This window comes from Leuciscus leuciscus, assembly GCF_965113295.1.
Source record: "Leuciscus leuciscus genome assembly, chromosome: 7".
Taxonomy (NCBI): Eukaryota; Metazoa; Chordata; class Actinopteri; order Cypriniformes; family Leuciscidae; genus Leuciscus; species Leuciscus leuciscus.
Genome location: NC_138731.1, coordinates 31,608,866 through 31,636,451, shown reverse-complemented (window position 1 = coordinate 31,636,451; position 27,586 = coordinate 31,608,866). Strand labels below are relative to the sequence as shown.

The 27,586-nt window shown below is 37.9% G+C and overlaps 1 protein-coding gene across 7 annotated transcripts; it reads right to left on the bottom strand.

Annotated features, from left to right (window-relative positions):
• Positions 1-1,298: 1,298 nt before the first annotated feature.
• pikfyve (phosphoinositide kinase, FYVE finger containing) lies at positions 1,299-27,586 on the bottom strand. Of its 7 annotated transcripts, none has more exons than XM_082176514.1 (43): positions 27,435-27,586; positions 22,714-22,889; positions 21,407-21,454; positions 21,018-21,176; positions 19,513-19,622; positions 19,177-19,348; positions 17,374-17,581; positions 16,191-16,217; positions 15,930-16,013; positions 15,692-15,830; positions 15,433-15,590; positions 15,143-15,254; positions 13,872-14,019; positions 13,566-13,784; positions 12,515-12,577; positions 11,868-11,997; positions 11,431-11,611; positions 11,278-11,352; positions 11,092-11,199; positions 10,849-10,989; positions 10,602-10,728; positions 8,938-10,181; positions 8,342-8,442; positions 8,125-8,196; positions 7,772-7,943; positions 7,489-7,667; positions 7,261-7,374; positions 7,071-7,179; positions 6,830-6,984; positions 6,646-6,742; positions 6,224-6,278; positions 6,001-6,141; positions 5,780-5,900; positions 5,593-5,688; positions 4,763-4,846; positions 4,571-4,665; positions 3,810-3,869; positions 2,905-3,081; positions 2,693-2,796; positions 2,439-2,567; positions 2,029-2,290; positions 1,862-1,936; positions 1,299-1,762 (listed from the first exon to the last, which is right to left on the bottom strand). In XM_082176514.1, the coding sequence occupies exons 2-43, from the start codon at positions 22,877-22,879 to the stop codon at positions 1,647-1,649; spliced, it is 6,333 nt and encodes a 2,110-aa protein (XP_082032640.1). In that variant the 5' UTR covers positions 22,880-22,889; positions 27,435-27,586; the 3' UTR covers positions 1,299-1,646. The 7 variants fall into 7 exon arrangements, with proteins under 7 accessions (XP_082032640.1, XP_082032643.1, XP_082032641.1 ...); XM_082176517.1 differs by having other exon boundaries at positions 13,617-13,784; XM_082176515.1 differs by lacking the exon at positions 16,191-16,217.

The window sequence follows — 27,586 nt, the reverse complement described above, 5'->3', positions numbered from 1 at the left end:
GTAGTCTCAGCCTCAGACGTCACGCCCACGGAACGTTGGCTAAATGCCGTCAGTCTGAAGGTCTGGCTATGCGAGACTAGTTTCTAGGGGACAACGATACCCTCTCATGTCACGATTCGACACATCACGATACGATATTATTGCGATACTCCAAGAGAAATGGTAAAAGGTTAACAAAAAATTAACTGTTGATTAAAATGATAATGATTAAAATGATAATATGCTGGCACTGTTTCACGTATATCATGTAGGCTACCCCTACTGCACTTTTTTAGGTAATATAAGACATTTGCATTATCAGGACCCACATATATCCTCCCATTGCATTATTATACATTATATTCAACATTAGATATAGTAATTTAATGTGGTACTGACACAAAAACTCTGTAAAACATTTTTTTTCCCCACACACAGCAATTTTCATTTTGGGTGAACTATACTCAATACATATTGTCATCCACGATACATATTGTTGCATTTTTGTATTGCGATATATTGTTACCCATAGGAAGTTCTAATATTGAATGTCTTGTGGTTTCCATGTGATGTTGATGTGTTAGCGATTAGTCGGTGTGCTTAAGATGTGCTCCCAATGGGGTTTTCCTTATGTTTCGCGTTTACTGTATTCAGTGTCTGTTTTAGGTTTTACCTTGTGTGTTAAAGGTTTTTCTTTTCTTTTTTCTATTTCATTGTGCTGGTAATGCATTTGGCATGCATTTATGTAAACAACAACATGACGTCATTCCGGTGTGGGCGGTCGTGAGCACTGTGATGATTCAACAAATAAAAAGCCTGGTATCATCTAATTTTAACATGATTTTTCTAAAAAATTATGTATAAATAATCAAGTAAAACTAAGTTGCTTCTACAGCTCCTTTGAACACATGAACATTTCTAAAGTCTATTGGAAGTTTTCACAGAAATTCAAGTGTGTTTGTAGCTCTTGACCCCCGTCTGAAGTGTCAGTGGAAGAGGGTCAAAGATGTTTAGGTTCAAGAACTGTTGATTACTGAAGCCTTCACAGTCATCTCAAACCCCATTAAGACCAATAATATCAATATATGTGCAGCATAGTGGTTAACAAATGCACATGTAGTCAGCAACGTACAGATATGCTTTACTGAGAAAGTAAATGTGTCATGTACCTATACCTCATTTCTGTCTTATATTTGAGAGAACTTGTACCTAAAAATACTGTACCTCTAATATCTTTTTATTTCTTTTTTTTTTTTTTTGGTTTGAAGAAACATCTTAGAATCCTCATAGAGATACACACCTTGACAGGGACACAAGGCTGACACTTTTATCAGTATTAATAATCTTTAATTATACATCTCTGTACATTTATAAAATTTTACATCGTCCACAGTTCAGATTAATAGGTTATAAACAAACACAACTGCAAATCAGGGTACAACAAGTTATGCCATTTCAGTTCAGTCTCTTCCATGGATCTTCAGGAACTGGGTCTTGGCACGTCAGTTTTGGTCAAACTGTACACAGCATAAAAAGAGAGGTTCAGTTTCACCCAGCTTCAGACACCACTGCAGATAATGGAGGGTTCACCTTTCCAATGAATAACTGCAAAGTACATAAGAGAGCAGCATATCCATTTCCAGCTGTAACGTTCTCTTCTTGCCCCATCAGCAGTTGAGCCCAAGACCCGTCCAGTGATCAGGAACCATGAGGAAGTATTTGTCCATGGCCTCACAGAAACGTGATCGGTACAGCTCTGGTGACACCACCGTGGGCATTTTACCTGTCAGGATTGAAAGATGATAACACTTGTAAGAGTTTTAGCTTCTTCTGAGATTATCAGAGATATCTTTTTTTTTTTTTTTTTACAGCATAACTGTACCTTGACCTCCAAGAATCCCAGTAGATTTGACCACCATCTCCAGCTTTTTATCCCATGTGAAAGTCCGGATATAATCTTCAAATAAACAAGTGTTTTTAGTGTTTTAACAACCAAAAAAAACAACAAAAAAAACACTTGGATTTTACAATAACATAACATTTTCTCACCTATGATCCCCACGACTAGCTCATCCGTGGCATCATCACGGCCCACCAGTAAGGAATAATCAATGATGAGGTGGCTGGACAGGAAGTGGGCGTCGCTGAGGATGGCAGCACGCAGAATGGCCTTGCAGTGGGAGCGAATATAAAGGGGATTGTCATGCACCAGTTTCAAAAGATTCTCATCTAGGAGCACCACCTCACAGCTCTCCTTTCCCTGATCTGTCTTCACGTTCCTGTTCCTCAGGGATCCCTTCAGGTCAAACACCTGCACAAAAACAGTTAAGAGGACCGTAAATGTGAGCATAAAAAAAGACCCAAATTGTCTGACACCGTTTTTCTGAAACACCCATGTCAAATCAGTTATAAGCTGCAGATATAAAGGCTTAAAGGCTTTTTTCTTTAAATTAATATACCTGTGCCATCTTTCTCCCATAAAAAAGGTTTTCCATCACCAACAGGTCCAGTTTCTTCTCTGTGTTGTTCTGAGAATTCTTGTAGCCGATACGGTACACTCCCAGAATCTTACCAAGTGCTGTGGGCCGCTGTAAAACATGCAAAAACAATGAGTTTAGAAAGAAAAACCTAAAACGGGCCGAGAAATGCTGCTTCATACAGAGCTATGACAAGACCAATACTGTATATACAGGTACGTACAGTATATGCTTACCTTTTGCTGAACTGATCCTGTGATGTAAGTAAAGTAGTGGGGTGCAAAGTCTAAGAAAGACTGGACCTCTAATCTGGGCATCTGCTTCAAAATAAAACGATCATCTGAGGAGAAACAGCAACTTTAGCTAAATACATCCAACAAGTCTTCACTTAAGACAACTGCCTTCATGGAAAAAACACATTCAGTAAAGAATCCACTGTAAATCGCACCTTCAGTGGCGTAGAAAACTGCACCGGACTTCCCGCCACGAGCCTGCCAGTTGACACAGTGGGAGAGCGACCGTACAAATTCATCCTCTGAGCTCTCCATAATCTCTTCCCGCATCTTATGAAACTCTTCGGCGTAGTAGATCCGGCAGTAAAACTTGGCATTGGCATCTGAGAACTCTGCATCAAAAGTATAATTTTCAGATTTAATATTAATTATGTTCTTATTTATATTTATACCAATTGTTATTATTATAATTAAACAGATAATTTATTTATAAATCAAATCTGTGGAAACATTAAAGTGTCCCTATTATGATATTTTAAAGTTTCCTAATTTAGTTTTGGAGGTCTCCTACAATAGGTTTACATGAATCCAAGGGGGAAAAAAAACACTTACATTTTCTTATAATATACACTGTAGCATCACCTATTTTGTCTGAAACCATTCGATCAAGGATCCGGTCTCTCTAAACCCCTCCTCTGATTGGTCAGATGGCCCAATTTGTTGTGATTGTTACAGCACGTCAAAAAAAATTAAACGCCCATAACCAAATCTGAATTTCAGTTAATTTCAGCCAATAAACACCATAGTCTGAACAGACCATAGTCTGGCATGCAAATTTTCTACAAACCTACTTAGGTTTATGCAGGAAGTTAGACTGGAATTACTGACGACTCATTTCGGGCAGTTCACAATCGGTCTGAATAACTTTTTTCCGAGCACTTTGCAGACCTTTTACATTCACAAACAACTATTTTACACACTACATGAAACGTGAGATCCAAAAAAAAACGTAACTTTTTTTTTTTTTTTTTGACGCACAATTATTTACTGTCGGAGGGGTCAATAATATTGACCTAAATATAAGGAATGTTTTCACCAGCCATTTGAGACTGATACTTACGAAGCTCAATGTGTGGGTTTCCGGTCTGCTTCTTCTGTTTGTCTCCACTTTCAGGATCCTCTGCAAAAGAGATCCCATAAACATTTAGTCACATAAGCAATTCCATATTACATAGAGAAAATTATACATTACATGCTATTTGTAAGTGGCTACAGAGCTCAACACGAAGGATTTTTTTCTCCTGGCCTGGTTCGGCCACTGGTTAAAATGTTTACTTGCCTAGCCAAAATGTTCACTATCCCAACCACAAGAAAGTAATGAAATAAAATAGACCTTAATAAATCATTAATAAATAAGGTTATGACACCACAAACTACTTGCCTAACTCATGTAAATTCCAAATATTGTTAAAGATAAGTAAACTGTTAGTAATAAAATAAGAACAAATAATCAAATATGCGCAATAGCAAAGATAAATACAATAGAACAAACATACAAATGAAATAAACAGTGCTGTTCATGTTTTACAGGTACAGAAATTGAATAATCAAATAAAAAATAATTGCAATTATTTCTGGGCACATGCTTCGGAATGTGGGCGCGCATAAAACTTTCACACAGCACGCAAGTATTAAATAGAGTTCTCTTTCACGTATTCTTGCGCTTGAATACATAAATTAACCAGGCTTAAAAATGCAGCATTGGCCCGATCCAGCAAGTGACAGTTCCGTCCACTGTCAAGAGCGTCTTCCACGCTGGCCATCAGACAGTCGTTATTGTGAACCCTGGGCTAGTATTGGTTAAACTGTGGTTTGTCTTACTGAGTGGGTCAGCATCAATGCTACTGCGGTTCAGCTGTGACATGCTGCTGTCACTAGGTTTGGCTGGGCTGTTCTTTGCTCTACTCTCTCCAGCACTATAGATTGCAAAAAAAGAAGAAGAAATTAGCTTGCTGTTTAACCAATATACACTGAGAAAATACAGCAAATAAGGGGAATGAGTGATTTATGTACCTTATGGCCTGAGATGTGTCGTCACCTCCGCTTTTCGTTGTAGTCTTTGTAAGCTCTTCAAGGGCAGTTTTATATTCTTTACAGCTGGATGATGGGAATAGAAGAATTAGGATAATGTTTAAGAAACACCAGGGTACAATCAGTGAAACAAAACTGCAGTGACGTTTCAGCTATACATTGAATATTTACAAAGTATTAAATATTATTTGTTGACAAAATTAAAATGAATCAATATCATAAATATCACAATGGATTTAACATGACTTTACATCCATGCCAGTAGGCCAGCTTCACAATTTGTGAGTACAAGAACATTAACACAATATTTGAATAGTGTCTCATTTAAAATGCTGATACTACTGAGAAGTTTGATTCATTTTCAGAAATCTGGAAGCAAGTCTGCTTCAGTGAGTTGGTTAACACCATTGATTTACAGGATCTACTTGGCAAAAATGGCTGTTTAGTAACAATGGTTCCTCCAAACGAACAAAAAATATATCATACAAAATTTTAAGAAATAATTAAAAAAATATATATACAATATCAATTTAAGCCATTTCTGAGCAATTACATAAATATTGAGATGCATCAAAAGGCTTAAAAATATCCATATCTCATTTTTAGTTATTTAGATTTCACATTTAACAGATGCTTCGATCCAAAGTGACTTACAAATATGGAGAACAATAGAAGAGATCAAACCAACAATAGGGCAACAATATGCAAGTGCTGTGACTATTCCCAGTTAGTCTAGCACAGTACATGTAGTAGATATAAGAATAGTAAGTGTTAGTCAAGTGTTAATAGTTATAAGTGTACAAAAGCTGTACCTGAGTGCAAAAGCAATGATGGAGCTGGGTTCTCGCTCACACACTGCTATAGGAACTCGCTCATGCTCATACATCAAATAGTGCTTGTCTGGGTCACTAACATACCAAGAAAAAAAAAAAGACCTTTATTAGATTGAGAAGAGCATTGGTTTGCCTTTTAGCATCCATAATATCACAACAGCCTTACAAAGGGAAAGGGATGGGATTGTAGCTGTTGCCCGGTAACAGGTTGGCCAGGATGGTTTTCATGGTGGACTTTTCCTTTACTTGACTGTCATTGGATCCAAGTAAGTGTCCATCAAACATGTCTAAACAAAAAAAGAAGTAGAGAGATGAAGAGAGAGAGAAAATCAGGTGGGATGTTTGTGTGTGATTTCAAACACAAGGAAGTGTTCAAAGTAAGTTTACCCTCTGGAATGCTGACAGAGTCCTGATCAGGAAAAGATGGTCCGCTCGTAATGACATCTGAAGCTTGATCAGCCGGAGACGGTAACTGTAGTAACGATGAAGACCCTGAACTTGACGGAAATGTGTTGAGATGACGGTCCTCTGTGAGAAAAGGTTGTGAGTCGACTGTGCGCAACAATCACGAAGAACTATTTTAAGATGAATAAAGGACCAATGAACTCACCTTTCTCTCCATCCGTTTGGGATGAGTTACGAGGAGAGGACTCCAAAGCACTAGTCTATGAATCAAAAACAACAAATAAACGATCAAAAGTATGTAGATGCTTTTATTTCAAGTCCAGGAGGTGGCTTACTTAAGCACAGGGTTCAAACCCACTACCTTTTGGTTACCAGCCCTAGATCCACCAAGTACAAGTTAGTACAAGGCCACCAACTAGTGGTCCAATAACTGAGTAATTGGGTAATGGATTTATCACAAATTTTTTTTTCTTTTTTTAGCTTTATTATTTTTAGTACAGAATGCAGATGCTTTAAAGGGGATACATTTAGAGAAGCAACTTCTCAGAGAGGGTTTTAACATGCTAAATTAAAAAAATACTAAACTAACTGGTGATTAATACATTATTTGCCAAATAAATGACTGACCTTGCTCTCATCTGATGTAGCTTGTCTGTGTCTGCCAGGACTGGGAGGAACAGATAGACGCTTTCTGCCTTTCTCTTGCTGGAACAAGTCCTGAAGTCTGAAGATGAGATAAAACATCAGTTCTGTTATTCTGATGGCAGATGTTTAGTCTCCATCTCTATGGCTGAATGACTGCAGTCCTCACCTGTTGTTCCAAGATTGCAAGGTCTCACACAAGCCCTGCTTTTTGACCACCACTGACTCCAGAACAGCTTGTAGTTGTTGTGGCGAGTCCTTTGCACTGGTCTGCAGACGCACTTGTAGCTTCTCTATCCAACCGCGAAGCTCGGATTCCTCCATCTAAGACAGAAGAATATTCATTTAAAGTAACTGGACATTGGTTAATACTTTGGATGAAATAAGTAAAGTCATGAAAAGAAATCTACGTCTTTCTGTGCAAACATGTCCTCCATTTTTTCCTCTCTGGTCTTGCTGAAAGTGTCAGTTTTTAAAGAGGTGAGACGGTCATCTATGGCCAGGTACACCTGAGCCACCCTACAAACGATGGAGAAACGATTCATTTAGCTGACATCCGGAGGAGGTTAATGAGGCTGGGTGAGAGATAGGGAATCTTACTTCTGGGAGAAGTCTTTGAGATCCTGCTGCAAGTTGGCTTTAGAGGGTCCCTGGTTCCTGATGATGATCTTTGGAGACGGCAGACAGATCTCTAGTAGTCTCACTGAGATGTAGCTACAGGAGACAGAAGAGTACAAACACATTTCGATTACAAAGTTCATAAAAATGAACTCAGGTAGTCATTCTGCATATTCAAAGATATGAGATCTATACTGTGAAGATGCACACCTGAAGGAAGCCACCATCTGGTTGTAGGAAAAGTACTGGTGATAATCTTTATGGATGGAGTGGCCACAAGGCTCGGCGTTGGCCCGACGGGTGTACTGGTGACCATAGAAACGGAGCTCTAGATACTTGGCGAAGGACATGGACCAGGAGTCATTAGACAAAGGGACCACAGGAGTCACCTGAAACAAAATGGGTAACAATTCACATGAAACATACTGAAGCACAAAATAGCCTACTTTAGTTCTGTTTAAAAAAACAATACAATTCAAAGTCTCTCAATTACCTGTTTACAGACACGGCACCAAGAGTAGTTGAGGATCGTGTGCTGATATCCAGGTACAGGCGAGTCCAGCTCTTTCAGAACAATCTGGACACAGCCGCTACCGTGCACAAAGCGCCGGATGTGGTGCACCATGGGGGTCTCACAGTACATGCTGGGGCACTGGTAAGAGGGTCTGAATTACACCCATTTAAAAACAAAATTAGAAATAAATGCAAAAATATTATAATGACACATTCAAATAAAGGAGTGTTAATTTTTTGTTGAAGTACAGTGCAACTTCTGCACTGACAAATTTTGTTATTGTGTGACAACCCTAGGAATGACAAAAATAAATGTGTGAATTAATAAATTACCTAAAACAGTATCTCTCCAAAAATACACCAAGAGTCAAGTCATTCTTGCCATAAAACTCCATTGTTACAATCCTGTAAATACAGAGCAGATACATTAAAAAAACCTAGACATTAACTTTTACATATTCAGAACACAGTCAGTAACATCACTCTGTCATGTTAATGTTAATACATCTTGAATTAATATGATAATAATGTAATTGTACTGAGAGTTTACCATGGACTGACGCAGGGGTTTGGGGCATTACTAGATTGTGCTGATGAGCTACTGAAGAGCACACAGAGCCTTTGATGGTTGATTGGATTTAAACAGTCCAACTGAAACAATTAAAAACAATGAATTGTAGTAAAGAAACTTTTTTTAATCATTAACTAATTAAAGCCCCACATTTCACATGCAAAGACATTACAGAATGATTTTCTCTCACTACAGAAAAGTTACAATTTATTTGTTAAAAGAAATAAATTAGAAAACAAATATTTTTCTGCAATATATAGTGGATACCTAGCTGGCCCCTAATGAGTAGCTACAAGTATAAATAAATAAATAAATAAATCAGGGTTCTACATTGCATTACAACTTTTGGAAACAAGTTACAAAAACATAAAACACATAAAATTAAGAGATAATACAGCTTATATAATAATTACTTTGACCTTGACTTTTTCCTACGGTTAAGCATCTCCTTTCACTGACCAAAAACAATAGTTTAAAATTTCAAGTTTTGGGCCCTAATCATGCAAAGTGCCTCACACTATTCGGAATGTGGAACAAAGTAAAAGAATAAACATAATAGCTGATGAGAAACCCACCTTTGTAGCCCATGTCATTTCACTCGGTCCTGCACCTTTATCATCTTCACTATCTGCCTTTATCGGTGCCTTTGTGGGCGGGGCTTCACGAAATTGCATTCCCTCTCTTTGCCGAATGCGTCCTCCCTGGGCACGGTAGTCAGCCAGCATGCGTGCCAGATTCTGACTGCTGCCTAGCTGGTCTGCAATACGGGCACTCGTGAGTTTGTGACAGGGCAAAATCTGGATGGTCCGTTGATGCGACACAGTACCGTTTGTCAGGCTGCCAGAACTCGGGCTAGACTCTTTCAGCAGCTGCCGCTTGCGGCGTCCGTCCAGCTCTTTCGAGTCCTTATTTAATAGAGGTGAGAGGTAAACCTGTTCTGGAAAATAATCACGGCTAGGACAACGCAGTCCGGCCCCCGTGAGCAAAAACGGCTCCCGAAATGTGATAAAAGGTGAAATGCACAGGATAATGTCTTTTAGCTCCTGTTTAAATAAAGCTGAGATGGACTTGAGGCGGTCATCTGAGGAAGCTACATGCTCGGTCACAAACAGGCCTGTGTCGTCCTGTAAGGGATCCCTGAAGAGCCGGGCTGGTGGAAGGGAGGTCTCAGAGCTTGTGCTGTCCTGATGGACCATATGCTCCTCCAGCTCTTTGTTCTTCTCCTCCTCAACTGGCCCCTTGTCTACTTCCTGTGACATCTCTTTCAGGTCTGAATTCAGGAAAGGTGGTGACACCAGCTGGGGAAAGCTGGAAGAGAAGGAGGAAAGGGGTGTGGAGGTCTTTATAATGTCTTCCTCTCCTCCAGAGAAGGAAGCAACTGAACCATTTTTATTTATTCTGGGGCTTTCTCCATCTTTATAGGAAGATTCTGAGATGGAAGTCTCTCTACTGTGGAGTTTGATAATCTCCTGAAGTCCTGGCTCAAAGTCTGCTTCTGGAAGAAGCGTGAGGCTAACGTCCCCCAGCGTGGACCCATCATTATCTTGGCTCTCCTTTTCTCCACCAGTCTCCTCCTCTTCCTCCAAAGTGGTGCTTTCCAGCAGACATGGGAAGGAGGAACTCTCAGCCAGGCTGGGAGGCATTGCAAACTCATCCATGAGGAAAGAGATCTCTAGCTGTAAGTGGTACGCCACACACACCATAAAAATTATGATTTCTTTCACCCGTGCCAGTTCATACTCTGAGGCACCGCGGAGCTTAATAGTGCAGCCCAGCTGAGGAGGACAGCCCTCAAAAAACATCAGGGTCTTCAGTTCATCTGTAAACAGAGGGAGCAAGTGAATTTTACAAAGCTTTTTGAAAATTACCAATAAAAGACTAAAATATGCCAGACCTGAAAAATATAAATAAAACTAATTTGGTGAAAATCATAATTCTGATCACAACTGTCCTTATCAAGACGTGAATTTAAGCATCACAACATTATATTGTACAGTGTGAAAAAGGGATGTTAATTTTCAGATGAGTTAAATATTATTAAATTATTAGTGTTAAAGATTAGCTTTTAGTGAGTGTTAGATGATGTCAAAGGAACAGATACTGATACATGAATAGCCAATATGGTACTTATTGCATCCCTAAAGGGAACAACTTTTAGTAAAATGAGAAGCGAGTTAAAGCTCATTAATAACATAAACAGTGACATACATCATAAATAGAGATAGAAATAGAGACTCACCATTTGGCAGCTGGAAGGAATGCAGGTAAAACTTGTGGCAGGTACCCAGACGAGGTTTCGTAAGGAGTTGATCCATTGAAATGACTAAATCTCCCTGAGTCATTCGACTTACACGATCCAGGACTTGCTGTGGCGATTAAAGAGAGCTATTACTTCCCCAAACTAGACCAAAATAACTCTTCAAAACTCATTATTAATGTTCAATGTGGAAATAATGTTTAAACAGTGCCTTAAAGACGGTACTAACAGGTTTGACATTAATCACAAGGCTAATGCCGTGCTCCAGTAGCATGTCCTGAGCGATACGGGACACAGTCTTCTCCACCAACACTAGGTTTGGTCGGACATCAGCAATCCTCTGAACATAGTTCTTCAGAAACTCATGCTCCTGTAAAAAAGCAAATTGTAAATGAAATGGTTTTTCAGATTCTTGTATTTTTAGCATATTGTCTGGAGATAAAAAGTCTTGAAATCACATTTCAAGCATCACCTGCAACACAATTGGGTCAATGCAGGTGAACTTGGTCTCTTCTCGGTACAGATACTCAATGGAGCATTTGAGGAGAAGTATCTTGGGGTTTTTGATGTAAGGGTTCATCTGTTGAGAAATTCCCGACACCGTTAGCGCAAATATCATATGGCCTCCTCTGTGGCATAATGTTGAATCAATACAAACCTTTTTGTGTGCAATATTCTTTGTGCAAACGAAGCCATTCACTACAGCAGAGTCAAACTTCTTTCCCCCTGGAATCTACAAAATATCTAGTATTAGACAAATGTAACTGGCAAAACTAGATTCATTGATTTTGCATCCACTTGCGTTCCTCACTTTTTTGATGTGGACAAACTGACGGATATCCATGTCATCATCACAGCTGCGCACATCCGGTCGCACCGTCTGCACCACCTGCCTCACCACAGGTACGATGATGTCACGCCAGGAGAGAGACAGTGATTCGCTGTAGAGCAGCTGCTGCAGAAGCGCCATCATGTGGCTGTGATTAGCAGACCTGAAGAGGAAGTATTAATCATGATGTGTGCTTCCAAAAGTCCCTGGACTCATTTACATGTGATTTTTATGTGATGCTTGTGTGACCACACATTAGACACTTGTTTATATTTAGTATTTACTATATATATATTAGTACTTTACATGTTGATAAAAGTACAGCAGTGAAGTATTTTGCTCCTAATTGTTTATGAATACAAGTGACCAACCTAAAAATAACATCTTATATGTTGGAAAAATTGTACATTAAATCTTACAGTAAACGCTCCATCGCTTTCTTTTCCCCATTCTCTTCCCGCAGCTGGTCCAAGGAGCTGTGATGCCAGCCGAGAGGAGTGAAGAGCATTTCTTTAGCTTTCTCCTCAACCCTCCGATTAAACAAAGACTCTACAGAGGAGAAACCCATCAGCATAGGCAAGACAAGAGTTTATGTACACTACACTGTTTTTGAAAGAAATTAAGGATGCATTAAATTGGTAAAAAAGCAGTAAAGACATTCATAATAACAAATGGCTTTTTCTATCTAATGCTGTTCTTCAAACTCTCTGTTAAATGACATCTGTGCAAAACGTATGCCTTCTTTTTTTTTTTGTAATTGAAGTCTTTATTTATTTTGAACATTTTGAACAAAACAAAACCAAAAACGTATGCCTTCTTAGCAGTCAGTTTAAGAAGAAAATTAGGTGCAGTTTCATCCATGCTTTCTGTTGCACTTCCTATAGCTGTTTTTATGATGGAACCTTATGATTCTCACAACAGCTCAAACTTTGATTCATCTACTCATAATACTCTTTTATTGGCGTTTAAATTCAACTTTAAGCTTTCAAAAACTTGTCTTAGAGATTCTAAACTTTTGAATGGAAGTATTGCAACACTGCAATAAAAGATGCAAAAAACAAATTACCTTTAATGAAGGCATCACTGATGGATATATGCTGACCTCCATCTTCAGAGAGCAGGACTTCCACTGATGTAGAGAGAGAGAGTGCATGTGAGACAGGACAGTCAAAAGTGGACATCGGAAGACACACTGGATTATATGGATTTAAATGTTGCAATAAGGCGATGCCTCAGTCTAGTACATGACAATGAATTAGTTTCAACAAGTGTTTTTGAGGAAGTGGAAGTCAGTGTTACTGCTTTGTAACTGTGAGGCATGCATGACATAAGCAGCAAGCCATGCTATTGAGGTAGTATGACAAACTGGAAATGCGTTAATTTGAAATGTTGGACTGGGAAGGGAAATAATGTGAGGCTGGGAAGGAACAAATCAGTCATGCGGGACTGTATGCTATAGTTAGGGCTGTTACTTCAATTGTTAATTATATTTTGGAGGGTCGGACTAGTATTGAGTGGTGGGTCTCAGATCAGCAAGACATTGGTTCTGTTCCAAACCCTAGTGAGCTGCCTACCTAGATAGGATTTTCAGGCATCACCACAATGCTCCTTATGCAAAAGCCTGACACATACATAATGCAGTAAAATTATTCTGTTTCATAAGATGCCTCATTTTAGCTTAGGCAGTAGCACATGGATTATTTTAGGATAAAGCAATCCCAGACTGCATTATGGAGAAATCTGTGTTTTTGTTTTGCTTTGTTTTTTAAATCTGAGATAGCATTTGTTAAAAAACAATAAAGAGGTCTCTTAATAAAGAGGTCACGCTATACATTTTAAAAAATAAATAATTTTTTTCCTAGGGGCCACTTAAATTGTTAGTCAAGACTTTGCACAATAATTTCGTTTTTCGACACCGTTTTACACCCACTCTTTGACCCAGAATATTAAACTGCTGTGCCTTTGACAAATCATAGGTTACAAGGTTGCTGCCTATGTGGACAGTATAAAGTGAGGCCGCTCACTAGGGTTTGGAACAAAGCCAGTGAGTTAGTGCTGCTTTTGAAGCAGACAGAGGCAAACCAGGATGGCCAATGGGCCTCTCCGCCTCTCCTCACTTGGTGCATGGATGTCGGTTTCTGGGGTGAACGGGTCATGGGGCTCCATACTTTTTTGCTCGGCTTGGTAAGGAGGCACATGGGGGTACTTGGCCTGCTTCTTGATGTGGAAATTGACATTGTCCTGCTCCATGTTTAAGTTGATGGAGGCGGCTGAGTCACTGTCCACTGCAGAATGGAAACTGCTGACAGATGTTCTTTTGCTGGGGCTGGCCGAGTCTGGAAAATTGTGAGAGGGAGCCAGAAAGTTGGTAAAGGAAAGACATAATGACTGCTATAGGATATCAGCAGTCATGGGATACTTACTTGGTGTGACAAAGTCATTTTCATCTGCTAGCTGCTCAGTGTCACTGTCGTCAAACTTGATGTCTTTAAACCATGACGGTTCAGAGTGTCCCTCCAGAGAATTCACACTGTCACTGTCAGGAGAAGGGGTTTCTGAGAACTCTGTGCTCTGAAAATCAACAAACGCATTACTAATATGATGACAGAAGGAATCAAACCAACTCCATTTTATTTGTATAGTGCTCATTACAATAAACAATCCAAATCAGAATTATAAAAATAGTGTATTCAGTTAGCATGTAACTAGCCTGCTCAATTATATTACAGTCATGTAATTTCAACAGAAACTTATACTTATATTAAATTTATAGGGACAGTATGTAAGTTTATCCGCTAAAGGTCGCTTATTTAAAACAATAACAAAGATGTAGCATGATGACACTGTGAATGAGCATGGAATCATGGGAGTTGTCATCTACACCTCCACAAAAAATACCCGCATATTATCTCATTCTAATGAAATAGCTGCGAGTGCTGAATTACTACTGATACAGGTTACTTTATTTGACAATTAAAAATTAGGGTAATGCACAATTGCAGCACTGCAAAACAATCATAAATACATTCAAGTGTGTTGAAAGTTATGTTAAAACGTTACTGTGCGTTCGCTCGGTGGCTGGTATGAGACACTTGTTGCACATTGCAGTAAGCTAGATCGTTATTAGAATATTATATTATAAAACTGGATGACTTTTGTGTTGCTAAATGTGTGCAATTAATTATGTAGTTAAATATCAAATATATTAGATGGTGGAGAAAATGCTAATTATGCTATGTTAGCCACTTGACCAAAATAGTGTTGTCTCTGAGGTATGGTACAAACATGTTACTCGGTGTAAATCAAGAAAACGTGATTCAAACAATAAGACCATAACAATGATTAAGTTATCTGTTGATAAAGGTATCCAAACAGTTGCTCAAAAGTCTAATAAAACACATAATATACTAAAGAATCTTTGGTGTTTCCATGGTTTTTACCGAACTAGGACCAGAAATCGAGGGTAACGTGGATATGATGTCATTGACAGGCGATGCAATGACACAGGCCATTACACTGGCTAAAATTGTGAATTTCTCTGGATTTAAACATTGTTGAAAACATTTGGGATAAAGTACACAACTGAACAAAATATATAACACTGTGCTAGTGTTTTTTGGGGATATTTTAAAGCAAATATGTTTCATATTGTGCCTTCAACATTATTATGGCACATATTTATACTTATACTAACCTGAAGAGGGCGATAGAGGGCATATTCATCACGGAAGATCTGATCATGATGGGTTACACAGTCAAGCCAGCGACCATCTACCAAAGCCTGCCCAATAGCTATGGCCTGAGCCCTGTGTCGGAATAATTGAAAGTTTAACAACATTAACATGTTATTTCACTGTTTATTAATGTGAAGCTGCTTTGAAACAATCTGTATTGTATAAAGCACTATATAAATATATAGTTATAGCTTAAATTTATATTTTAATGTCTGACCACACTTGAAGATGTAATGAACTAAGTTCTTACCTAGTTGAAATAGTGCCGTTTCGTAAGAGCCAGTTGACCAACTCTTTACCGACAATGCAGTTGGGGTAAGTACGCAGCCAATACCGATGGTCCTGAAACTCCATCCCTGTACTGTTGTGGCAAATCTTCTTCCATAGATCTTTAAGTTGAGAAGAATCCTAACAAGATAATCAGCCATTATAATTATATAACAACATATATAACACATAATATAACAATGCAAAAGTTAAGGAGGAATCTGTGAAAGACAATTTCGTACCAGAAGGATCTTTCGCTCCTCTTCGTTGTGGTCGGTCTTGGATACGGCCCGGCTGTTCTGTGGACTAACTGAACTCTCATAGGCAGGAACCATGGCTGAGCCAGAACGGTCCAAAGACAGGTTGGTCACACTAGCTGACCTTAACACAAGCAATAAATGGATAACATTGTATTTATCGTCTGTAAGCATAAGCATTGAAATGAGTAAAGAATCTTCGGCCAAAATACACCATAATCACCTCTTCCTGGCCGGTGACTTGCCCATATCCTCTTGGACTGCTGTAAGTCTGGAACTGAGACCACTGTTCTGAGATTCTTGATGACTAGAGTGATCACACACATACACGCAAATGAACGTCAGCAACATCTTAATCGTTTCCCTTTGAAATACTATGTAAATAAATGACAGTCAAGCTTTGCATGAAACAGAGTCACACTCAAGAGCAGCAGCATGTCTTCTCTAGGAGGGCATGCAAAACAAAAGTAACACTAAAACTCACTTCTTCCTCATCCCAATGGAATTTTTTCTATGCATGGAAAGAGAAAGGAGAAAAGATGAGCATTGAGACAGACACACAACACAGAAGGAGCTGATTAAATAAAGGCGAGCAGAGAGGGTTGAAGTTCATTTGCAACATAATAGTCCTGTGACTTTTATGTCATTTGCTATGTCGGGGGGTGGGGGAACTCCTAGAAGCTTTCTAGGAGTAACATAGTTCATAAAAGAGTAAACATTGGTTACAGTAGGGGAAACAAACAGCAAGGAGGTGTGACTTTGCTCAGAACTTTATTTTGAATAACAATGCAATGCACACTGTCTAAAAAAAGTCAAAATTATTTGAAGACGCTAGCAAAGTGAAACCCACAAAACATGTCCAGTTCATATTTCACTCCAAAAATAAAAAATAAATTATATTTTTGGATGAAGAAAATGAAGCCTTTTGGGACAGTTAGGTTTTTTGCATGGTAAAATTACTTTCATGACAATTACGCAACAAATAGTTTACTTTTTTTTTTTATTCCAATTATTCTCAATGACTTTCTCAATTATTAAATCAACTCAATCATAAATGAAAGACTAAAATACTTAATTTAATTTATATATCATTGTTTATTACATCACAGTAATGAAAATTGTTCCCTAGCTTAATTGATATGATTATAATGTCTCAATGCAAAATATCTTACTGGTCCTAAACAAAGGCTTTATTTTCATTTAAGGACAATACAATGTATTATTCTCTTTTTTGTTTTTTAATGTGAAACATAACCCCAGACATGTTCTTGACAGGTTTCATGAGATTTACCCAGAAACATGCTTTACTCCATTTAAAATGATTTCAACAGCAAACAATTTTTAATGAAGATAAACTTCAAAGAAACAACATCTTAATGTTCACTTTTCTTTGTACATCCCATGTTTTTTGTTAACTACCAATTTGCTTCTATGCTTTAGATGAATCATAAATCATCAGGCGGATACTTGATTAGATGTACCCTGGGAGGGCCAATCCTCCTACAATCCTCATGTGAAAGAGATAAATAGCGAGAGCAATGAGTATGGTAAGAAAGCAGTGTTAAAACAGAGCAGAGAAACACCATAGGGATAAGGTAAAGTGAGCAGGAACAATGGAATAGATAGTGATATGTCTTTATGCCCCGTCCCTTTTCTGTAGTTTTCACCTTTGCCAGGCCAGGTCCTCTTCCAGGAAGATGTTCCGGCTAGCTTTGCGGCCCCCCACAGGTGTGCGTGGTTCGGTGGGTTCCAGCACACACACGGAGAGGGCCGAATCTGACAGGGCGCTGAGATCTTCTCCGATGGAACTTGAGTCAGCTGAGTGAGCGTAGCTCAACGCTATCTTACGACAGTACGTACACGCCCGTAAATCACCTAGGGGTGGGGGGGATATGAAGCCAAAAGAGAAGTTAGACAACCAACTAAGGTTATTATCGCTAAAACTAAAACTATTAAAACATTTCTGTTAATTAAAATAAATCAAATAAATTATAAAATATTTGTTGAAAAACATAAACTAAAGGTAAATTAGAAATGTTGCCCTGGCAATAACTGAAATAAGTTTAAGTTGAGGCACTGAAATGATTAACTGGAAATAAATAAACAAACAGTAAAACTAACTAAAACCGAAATAAAAATTAATTTAACCTAAATTTAATATTATTAACCAATATTTTTTAAAAACAAAACCAATAAAATGTCAAAAGCACATAATGAAATTCAATTCAAAATTTTAAAATAAAAGCTAATTCAAAATATTAATAAAACAAAAAATAAAAACGTCTAGGACTCTAGGTTACTAATTTAACCCCTGAACGAGGGAACGGAGACATTCGTCGGACTGATGTCATGGGGTCTCGCCTGGGAGCCCAAATCACCTCCAAGTGGTGACAAAACGAGCCAATGGACATTGGCCAGTGAGATTTGCATGCCGAGTCACATATACAGGTATAAATATGACCGGCATTACTCACTTCATTCATGTTTTGCTGAGGAGCCGAGACAGGGATCTCGGCCATTCAGTGGTGGTTCAGGGCTGTGGCAGGAGGACGTGACGTCTCCATTCCCTCTTTCAGGGACCGAGAGTTACACTAGTAACCCAAACGTTCGCAAACGTCAGTCACGATCAACATTATGTCGGACTGACGTCATAAGGTCCCTATAGAAATCGTCATAGCCACTGAACTGTTACGAGTGTTGGAGATGCAGATGCTAGCAAGCTGCCACGTGCCCTTTTGGAAACTGCTCTCACAATTTTTTCTAATTTTCAAAAACAACAGATTTGGCTGTCAACAGAAAGAAGGGAATGATTATGATATAAAAATTGGTAAATTGTTACATAAAAAAAATAAGTCAGTTTAAATCTTGATTCAATCTTGATTAAATATTAATTAATTTCTTACAGCCCTAATTTTGTTTTTTTAAAATAAAAGAAATATCATAAATATTCCAAGGACCCCCTAGAATGGACTCCCTTGTGATCCCCAGAGGGACCACTGTACCCTGAAAATGTCTATGGTTAAATGTTTGGGGTCCAAAACCTGCCTGAATACAAGAACAACCAAAGTAAGATTACAGTTTCTCTGAGAATTCAGTCTGACAGAATGTCATGTTTTGAATAGTTAAGGTGAGTTTACAGCATTCAAATATCTGCAAAAAAACTGCTTGCTAAAGGCTTTTTAAGTAAGTACTGATTCCTCCTAAAAGGTCAAAGTGCACAGACAAATTCTTACCTTTTTCAGAATCACACCAGTTAGTCCACAAAGTTCAAAATTCACACTACAACCCATTTAAATCAAAGGCCCAAAAACCACTGCAAACACACGCAGCATGCTAGAGGTGCTCTTACTCTTAATCTGACATAGCTGCTCGTCTCCTTGTCGAAAGCCTCTTTAAGGAGGCTACGTCCACAAACCAGCGGTCAGAACGAGACCCTCGCTCCCCAAAGCGAACACCCCAACAACACTCACCCGTGTAGCCCATGAACTTGCCAGGAATTTCCTGGTTGCAGCATCGGCTGCAGAAGATTTGGCCACAGAGTCGACAATGGTGACGCCGTCGGAAGGTTGTGAACTTCTCATTGCAGTCGTAGCACTCTTTACACTGGCTGTCCGGCATCCAGTACTGTTTCAGATCACTGTCCTGGAACATAAAGACATGATTCACATCTCTTACATCCAACTGTAACAACAAAACAACACTGTTGTAGTGGATTCCATTCACATCTGAATCATTGACTCTTTTGTCAATAAGCTTTGAGTCATTTGTATAGAAATGTTCCCACTTAGTTCACTGGAAATCAATACCTGACTTTTCCCCTCCATGATCTCCTTGAGTCTCTTGAGGGCTGTGCGTAACTGGACAGCAGTTCGGGGATCGTGGTTGCCCAGAGGGGCTTCTGATTTCCGTCGACCTTCTATAAATGCAAAGAAACACACAAGCACCAGTAATGTACAAATTAAGATGTTAAACCTACTCTAAAGTACAATATGCAGGTGAAAATACATGGCACACATGCTCATTCAAAGCCAAAGCTTGCAGTGAAATATCCACCAGCACTCTTGATCCCGACAATGCTTATTGAAATGCAATTGCTTATGTAAGCCGGCATAGGCCAGAGAGTATTCTTAGGATTTTTTTGTGGGATTATGACTTACTAAGATCAACCACTAAATGGTGTCGAGCAAGAACTTCAGGCAGTCCGTTCGGCACACCCTTTCACATGCAACAAATGTGGTTCATTTAAAACTATACACTGCAAAAACTATTTTCTTAATCAGTATTTTTGTATTATTTTCCACATCTAAATATCATTAAAACAAGATACATTTACTTGAGAGTAAGATAAGATTCTAAGACTTGTTTTCAGATAAAACAAGTTTACCTTGACTTAATTGGCCAATAGTTTAGCTATTTTGGTATTTTTTACAAAGCCTTAAGGTAAGAAAAATACACCTAATTAAAGATATAGTCTCTGAACACAAGCCTTAGTATATTTGATTCTCAAGGACATATATCTTATTAATTTAAATATTTTTTTTTCTCAAAAAAAGAAAAGAAAAAGAAAATACAGATAAAAGAAAATCCTTTTTTTTACAGTATGTACTCCAAACCAGTGCTGATGAATTCAAACAGATAATAATTTCAGGGAAATAAAATAAAGAATCCTCACCTTCCCACTCCACTGTGAACAGAAAGGAACATAAACACAACTTTAGCCTAAAAGATTTCTGCACATGTGATAAGTTTATCGTTGTTAAATGCAATCAACACTCCCAAAACCATCTTGTTTGAAGCTTCCAAATAAGTGATGGTTCACAATACTCATTTCCCACTCAAATTCTTGCCATAACTCCCGAATGTAGTTTTACAGGTTTAGCGTTGGGTAGATTTCATGGATTTCCTGAATTGTTGCCTGAATTTTCACTTACAGTGAATGTCCAGTGAGTGGTATGGATCATTTGAGGTCAGAGTCTAGCCTTTGAATCAATTGTTATCTTCAATGATAAACCCTGTGAGAACCAGGCTGCAGTGACTAGTCGTCAATCAAAGAGACCAATGATAGGCTTGCCTTTTCTAACTCTAGAAAGAGCATGTTTTAAAGAATTCAGAACGATAGTTTTATCTACAGTAAAACACACGATTTTAGCATTGTCTTCTATAGAAGAAGAGGGTTACTGAATGTGACCGGGTCAATATTTCACCCCAAAATCAAAAGATCCAAAGTAAACAATTCTAAAACCTGGATGTTACTTGTGGACAGATTAAAAGACAAATGGGTGCAAGTATATGTAAAATTGTGTTTTTGTACCTGAAGCAGTGGATGTTCTTCGGAGAAGCTCCGGATGTTTCCTGTGGGTTTCAGAGCCATGTATGGAATGTGAAGGACTTGACCAGTTGTGCCGTGGCCCCTGCGGTGATGATGAAGCCGATTGACTTTTCTCTGTCACTGAAGGAGGCCGTCCTTCCTCTGAATGATTGAAACCAACAGAAAAGCTTGGTCAGAAGGTAGAGATTCATGAGGAAATGGTGGATTTGGGTAGAAATTTTGTGGTGATTGTCTGATTTTAAGAAAGAATTTGCATTGTGTTGACATTTCTTCTTTTCATTTTCTTATTCCGAAATCATTTTTCCCATTTATTAATTCTATACTTTTATTTACTTGCTTTACTTTCATTTCTGTACAAAAGCTAGACTTACCAAGCTTAGTAAGCTTTTTTGCTGGTGCAATGTTTGCACCTGTTTTTTCTAAAAGGAATGAAAGGGAGAGGTTAGAGAGTTGATCACTATGAATGTAGTTTGAATTTAAGGTTTTACAGATAATCACACTGATTAACTGTATATCAAGACTAATATTAAAAGAAATGTAATTTGAATTCCAGAAACTTCTCTTTTGTAGTACATCAGACTTTTCTTCCGCTCCAATGACTTGATGATCGAATATATTACCTAAAAATAATCATTAAATAACAATGTCCAACACAAATGCAACTTCGTTATAACAGAGCAAAGAGAATCTGTGTGTTCCATACTTATAAAGGCTTAAATTTAGCTAAACCTGTTCGATTTTCTTCCTTTTCTTAATTAAGTACACATACAGTATAAAGTTTTACTACTCTAAAGTGTTCTTTAGAGAACATAATCTTTTCAGAGTGAGCTTTTGTTTTTACCCCTCAATTTAGGGTGTACTACTTCTTTAATAGAGAGCATTTATTCAATCATCTATTCCTGTCAGTCCTATGAACAGTAAATTTCCTATGCTTTTATAACTTAATTTTAATAATTCCCTTTTCAGTCGTGTACTGCAATGCTTCTTGCAGGAATTGATACTATACATAGGGACAAAAAAAAAACACAACAACAACATGTGAGTAAAAGAAGTCGTTGAGTGGATTGCACACTGTGTTCTTGGCACATCACGAGCACTGTCACATGACTCTTCAATACAATTCCCTGCTCTGCCATTCTGGAATTTCCAGCAGAATCCTGTACTAAAAACAGAATGACTACTACATAACCTTGAACTTTTATTCCAGAAATCAAAAGCTACTCAAAAGATAAAAATGATTGCGGTTAAGGTTTGATGTGTACAGCCATCAGGAATACAAAATACTATGCATCCAAATAAGTGCTATCGATCCATTAAAAGGGACTACATTCAGATAATTGCATAAAGCAATGCAAATGGAGGGGGATATCCATGAATCAGTGTTTGATGACAGAAAACAAACAACTTTAGCCTAAAAGATTTCTGCGCATGCGATACGTTTATCGTTGTTAAATGCAATCAACACACTCAAAATCATCTTGTTTGAAGCTTCCAAATAAGTGATGGTTCACAATACTCATTTCCCACTCAAAGTATTGCCATAAATCAGTGTTTGATGACAGAAAACAAACTGTGAAACTTTGAAAACAAATTAATGATTTATAGACTTTAAAAAAGAAAAGAAATGCAGGCGCAGATGTTGAGTACGGCATAATGGCGAGAAATAAATCCGTTTCACCTTTGTTGAAGCGGAACAGACTGACGAAGGAGCTGTAAGCGGAGCGCAGGGGCGGCTCGTCCTGCTCGGGGGTCAGGGGTTTGAAGTGCGTTAGATGGGAGGGACTGGTGGGCGAGAGTGGCGGCTCAGAGCTCCAGTCCATCGCAGCCTTGTCTTCGGCCGCCATGTCACTGCCCCTGCGGGACAATTCAAACCAAACCAATTCCAAATACATTTATTTAATGTACATTTGATAAATGCTGAGGTGGACAAATAAAGTTCCCAAAAAGTTTTTTTGTTTTTTTTCACAATTGAAGTAAAGCATATTTTGATTCAAGAACAATGTATTTAAACATGTTTCAAATAACATTTCAAAGTGTTTCAATACATTTTCTGACAGTTTTAAATTTTTTTTGGTCATGTGGGAGGCAAAAATATCATATCACGATTTCTTTCAGGAAAATCACAATTCACGATTTTATCACGATTCCCTTTCATGTTGGTTTTACTATTTTGCAAGTGACTGAGCATTACAGCCAAACTAATGTCCCTATTTTAAAAACAAAGCCTTACAGGGTAACAGAATATAAATAAATAAAAAGAATGGCAGACATTAAGGCCAAAGTGGCAAAGATAAAAATCTTTGTCATTATTTTCTTTGTTATTAAAATATAAGAACAAAGATACACATTAAATATACACAACATATAATATACTAATTAAATAAACAGTGCTTTATTTTTTCAGCTACAGTAGGTGCATTTAACAGAAGCATTCAAGAAAGAAATTAAATGAACAAATATAAAAATAAAACACTACATAGACTTCACTGTATAAATTATACATTGATCCTTATTATGACCGCCGCTAGCGTAGCTAGCGAAAGCGGTCATATAGGGATTGGCAAAGGTTTTTTTTCTTTTTTTTTTTCGTCATCTACTGAATTTTTCGTCAACGATACCAGGGACACCGAAACACCGGGGAACATGAAATTTGGTGGGCATGTAGCCCCACTAGACTTTTACGGAAAAATTTCGTTTGGTCCCCGGGGGCCACTCCCCCCCAAACCCCAAAAATGCAGTTTTTCCTAAATAACTACCTGAACCGTGGCACCGAGGATGAAGACATTTTTATGGTATGTTGGTCTTAAGGGCCCACATCAACCTAGCCCATTATCACTCATTTGTGATTTGCGCCCCTCCCATAAAAAATGAAAATGCAATATTATTCTGCTTTAATCGCCCCTATCTTCAGTTGAGATGTTCAGAACTGCACCATATTTCATGTGTATGATTAACTTGACAACCTCTGGGGGTATGCTAAGTTTCGTAGAATTTCATCCATGGGGGGGTATAAAATAAATTAATTTATGTGCACATTTAGTGACTGTACACTCATCGGCCTGTAGATGGTGGTGTTGAGCGAAGGGTTGCTGGTTTAGGATGATACTGTCACACACACACATGCAGGAATACAAACAAACGCAAGCATGCACACACACTGACATCCACACGCACAAACACACACCCATACACACACATACAAATCCACATGCACAGACACACACACACGCGCACACACATGTACGCACGCATACATACACGCACAGACACACACGCACAGACACACACACACACACACACACACACACACACACACACACACACACACACACACACACACACACACACACACACACACACACACACACAACACACACACACACACACACACACACAGACAGACATGCACATACTACTACTTTTTTTAGGTATATACATAAACACGCAATACAGCCAAATTGTTCCACGTCATTTATTTTTGTGGAAAGCCAGTGCAGGCCTGAGCGGCGGTCATATTTTGTACCGCCATGCGGTACATCTAGTTAAAGCTACTATTAAAGTTCTCAGAGCAGTGAGTGATTGATTTTCTCTTAGTTTGTTGTTGTTTTTATTAACATTAAAGGGATAATTCCCCCAAAAATGAAAATTGTCATCATTTACTCTCTCAAGTTGTTTTAAACCCAAATAAGTTTCTTTCTTCAGTTGAAAATAAAAGATATTTTGAATAATGTGGCTAACCAAACAGTTGCTGTTCCCCAGTGACTTCCATAGTAGCAACTGTTTGGTTAGCCACATTATTCAAAATATCTTTTATTTTCAACTGAAGAAAGAACTTAAGGTTTGGAACAACGTAAGAGTGAGTAAATGAGGACATTTTTGGGTGAACTATCCCCGGCAGCATGTTTACTATTAGGCTACTGTCACTTTACCGGCATGGACACCGACACAGCACCGGCACGGACACCGAAAAGGAGACACAACGACACCAGCACGGACACCGGCACGGACACCATCATGATATGGGCACCGGTGTCATGTCAGTGTCCGTGTCTCTGTCCATGCCGGTCTCCGTGAGTAAGTATACCCGAGTATAAGTATAAGATTGCCATTTATAACAACAAAGTCATGTTTTATATTGATACAAAAAGAATCATGAAGCTTAAGTCAAAAATGCATTTATGAAATATGCTCCTCTTGCAGCCGGATAATTTTTAATGCGCTCCCTGTCGTGCTTCTCAGTCCCACTTTATATTAAGTGCGCATTTAACTTTATATTTTTCTTTACTTGATATGATAGTGGCATCTAAAGTTATTGTAAAAAAATATCATGAAAATATTTGATAGTGTAAAACATCTTTAACTTAGAACAATAATTAAAAAAAATATTATAATAATAGATAACCTTAGCTTAAATGTATTATTTATTTATCTGAAACTTTTTTTCTTCTTTTTTTTTTTTCTTCATATAGGCCTAGGGACATTGTTGACTTTTGCAACTAATTTTACATTAAACGGGTTTCTACTTGCCTGTATGAACTTTTGCCTATGGCAAGTTTATACATGGATTTTTTAAATACAATAACAGGTTTCCTAGTTTTACATTGGTTGTATCTGACATGTAAAGTGTACCAACCTACCCATAATTAAAAAGTAGCTACTTTAATCAGTATTTAAAAGAGATCTATAAACCTTTTATCTCTGCCACAAGGATCAATTGGGGTCCTCTGGATGCTGCATTATCACACTTAGTCGCTTACTGTTATTTCTTTGTCAATTCATAATAAAAAAAAGACCAGTCACCCTGACATTTGAAATTTTACAAATAGGTCGGACAAAAGTTTTTCAACAGCTTTAAAACTACTTATATTTATACATTTTGTTTATATGAAAGGTTTCAAACATAAAATTATGCCATAGTATTTTATTTAGAATTTCTTCTTCTTATTATTATTATTACATTCTGAATATGTTGCAAAAATAATTAACTTCACAAATATCCTTAAATAACCCCACAGAAATAAATTATGCACAATTTTGATTAAGAGGTACATGTACGTTTGATAAAATGCTGCTGTTTCATGCTATTGATGTCTTTATGAATGATGAATCCGCAATGCTTTCTAAACAAAACCTCTCTGATATCAAAGCAACTTTAGGTTAAAGCACAAGTTTATGGGGAAGTCAGTCATGTGAACTATATAATGTTAACCTCACTTTGAAACACTATATTATCACACAATGAGGACATGTGATTACAAAGGATTGCTGACTACAGAACAAAACTTGACAAAATAATTATATTAATAATAATTCACAATGAAGACTAAGAGAAGTTGACCTTATAACAATAGGACTTCAGGACAATGTGTTATCAGTTCAAACAAATCATTACGTAATTTATCATCTATTATCCACTAATCTCAAAAACAGGATCGCCACTTTAAAGTAACTGTATGTGACCAAGTGATGTGTATAGAGTAATGGCTCAAAAAGGCCGGAAAACGAAATCATGAGTTTTAATATGTCATGTGATTCCATGAGAATTGTACTATGGCGAAGGCCTACTCATTAATACTAATTATTTCATACTGACGTTAGCGGTAACAACATTCAATCAACTAACTGCCCACCTGACTCAGGTAATCAGGTAAGTGTACTACTAATGCTGCCTTCACGTGCTATCGCAATTATCGTAAATAGGCCTACTTGTTTCTTGTATAAAAAAAAAAAAAAAAAAAAAAAAGGACATGCGATAAGCTCGTAACCACGACGTCAGAGGTGGGAAGTAGGAAATTTCCGATAGCACGCGAAGGCGTCATTCAGGAATCAAACCTTCGCCATAGTAGGACAAGTTCGCATTCCGTGGCGTTTATTATACTTTTATCATATACCTTGAGCTAACTTTACGACTGCTGCAGAGCGTTAACTCTGCGTATACGTGCATTACTATTACAAACACGGCAGGAAGAGTGTTATTGTTTTAGAAAACTCAAACCAAAATTCATGTGTGAAGTGGACGACAATAACTATAAATAGGTTTAGAGCATTGGAAAATGTACATTAGCGAACATGCCGACACATAATAGAAAGCTACAGAGCGAATAAATACAAATAAATACTGAGATGTGTCACATTTAAGCTGTGATGCTGCTGTAGATGCTGTTATCGGATAGTATTTCATTCATTTAATTTGCCAGGCTTATAATTCACACACATCAGCTTTGCTTATTTTACATCATATATACAAAACATATTTAACACACACAATTATTTTCTGACAACAACGTCAAATTTCCTGTTTACATTTATCAAAGGCCCCCGGTAAAGTTAGCAAAGCTAACGTTAGCTGTCTGATAAACTAATAACAGCATACATGTATCATAGCATAAATCTACGTACCTGTGCCGTCGTTTTTACACCATGTCAATGTCAGCTGTTTAGAGATGTCATTAATCCTTAATGCATTGAACCAAAAGACATTTTCAGTTAATTCCACCCTTGTGATGTTCGGCGACTTGATCAGACCCGCTTAGTCGATTCAGAAAATTCGT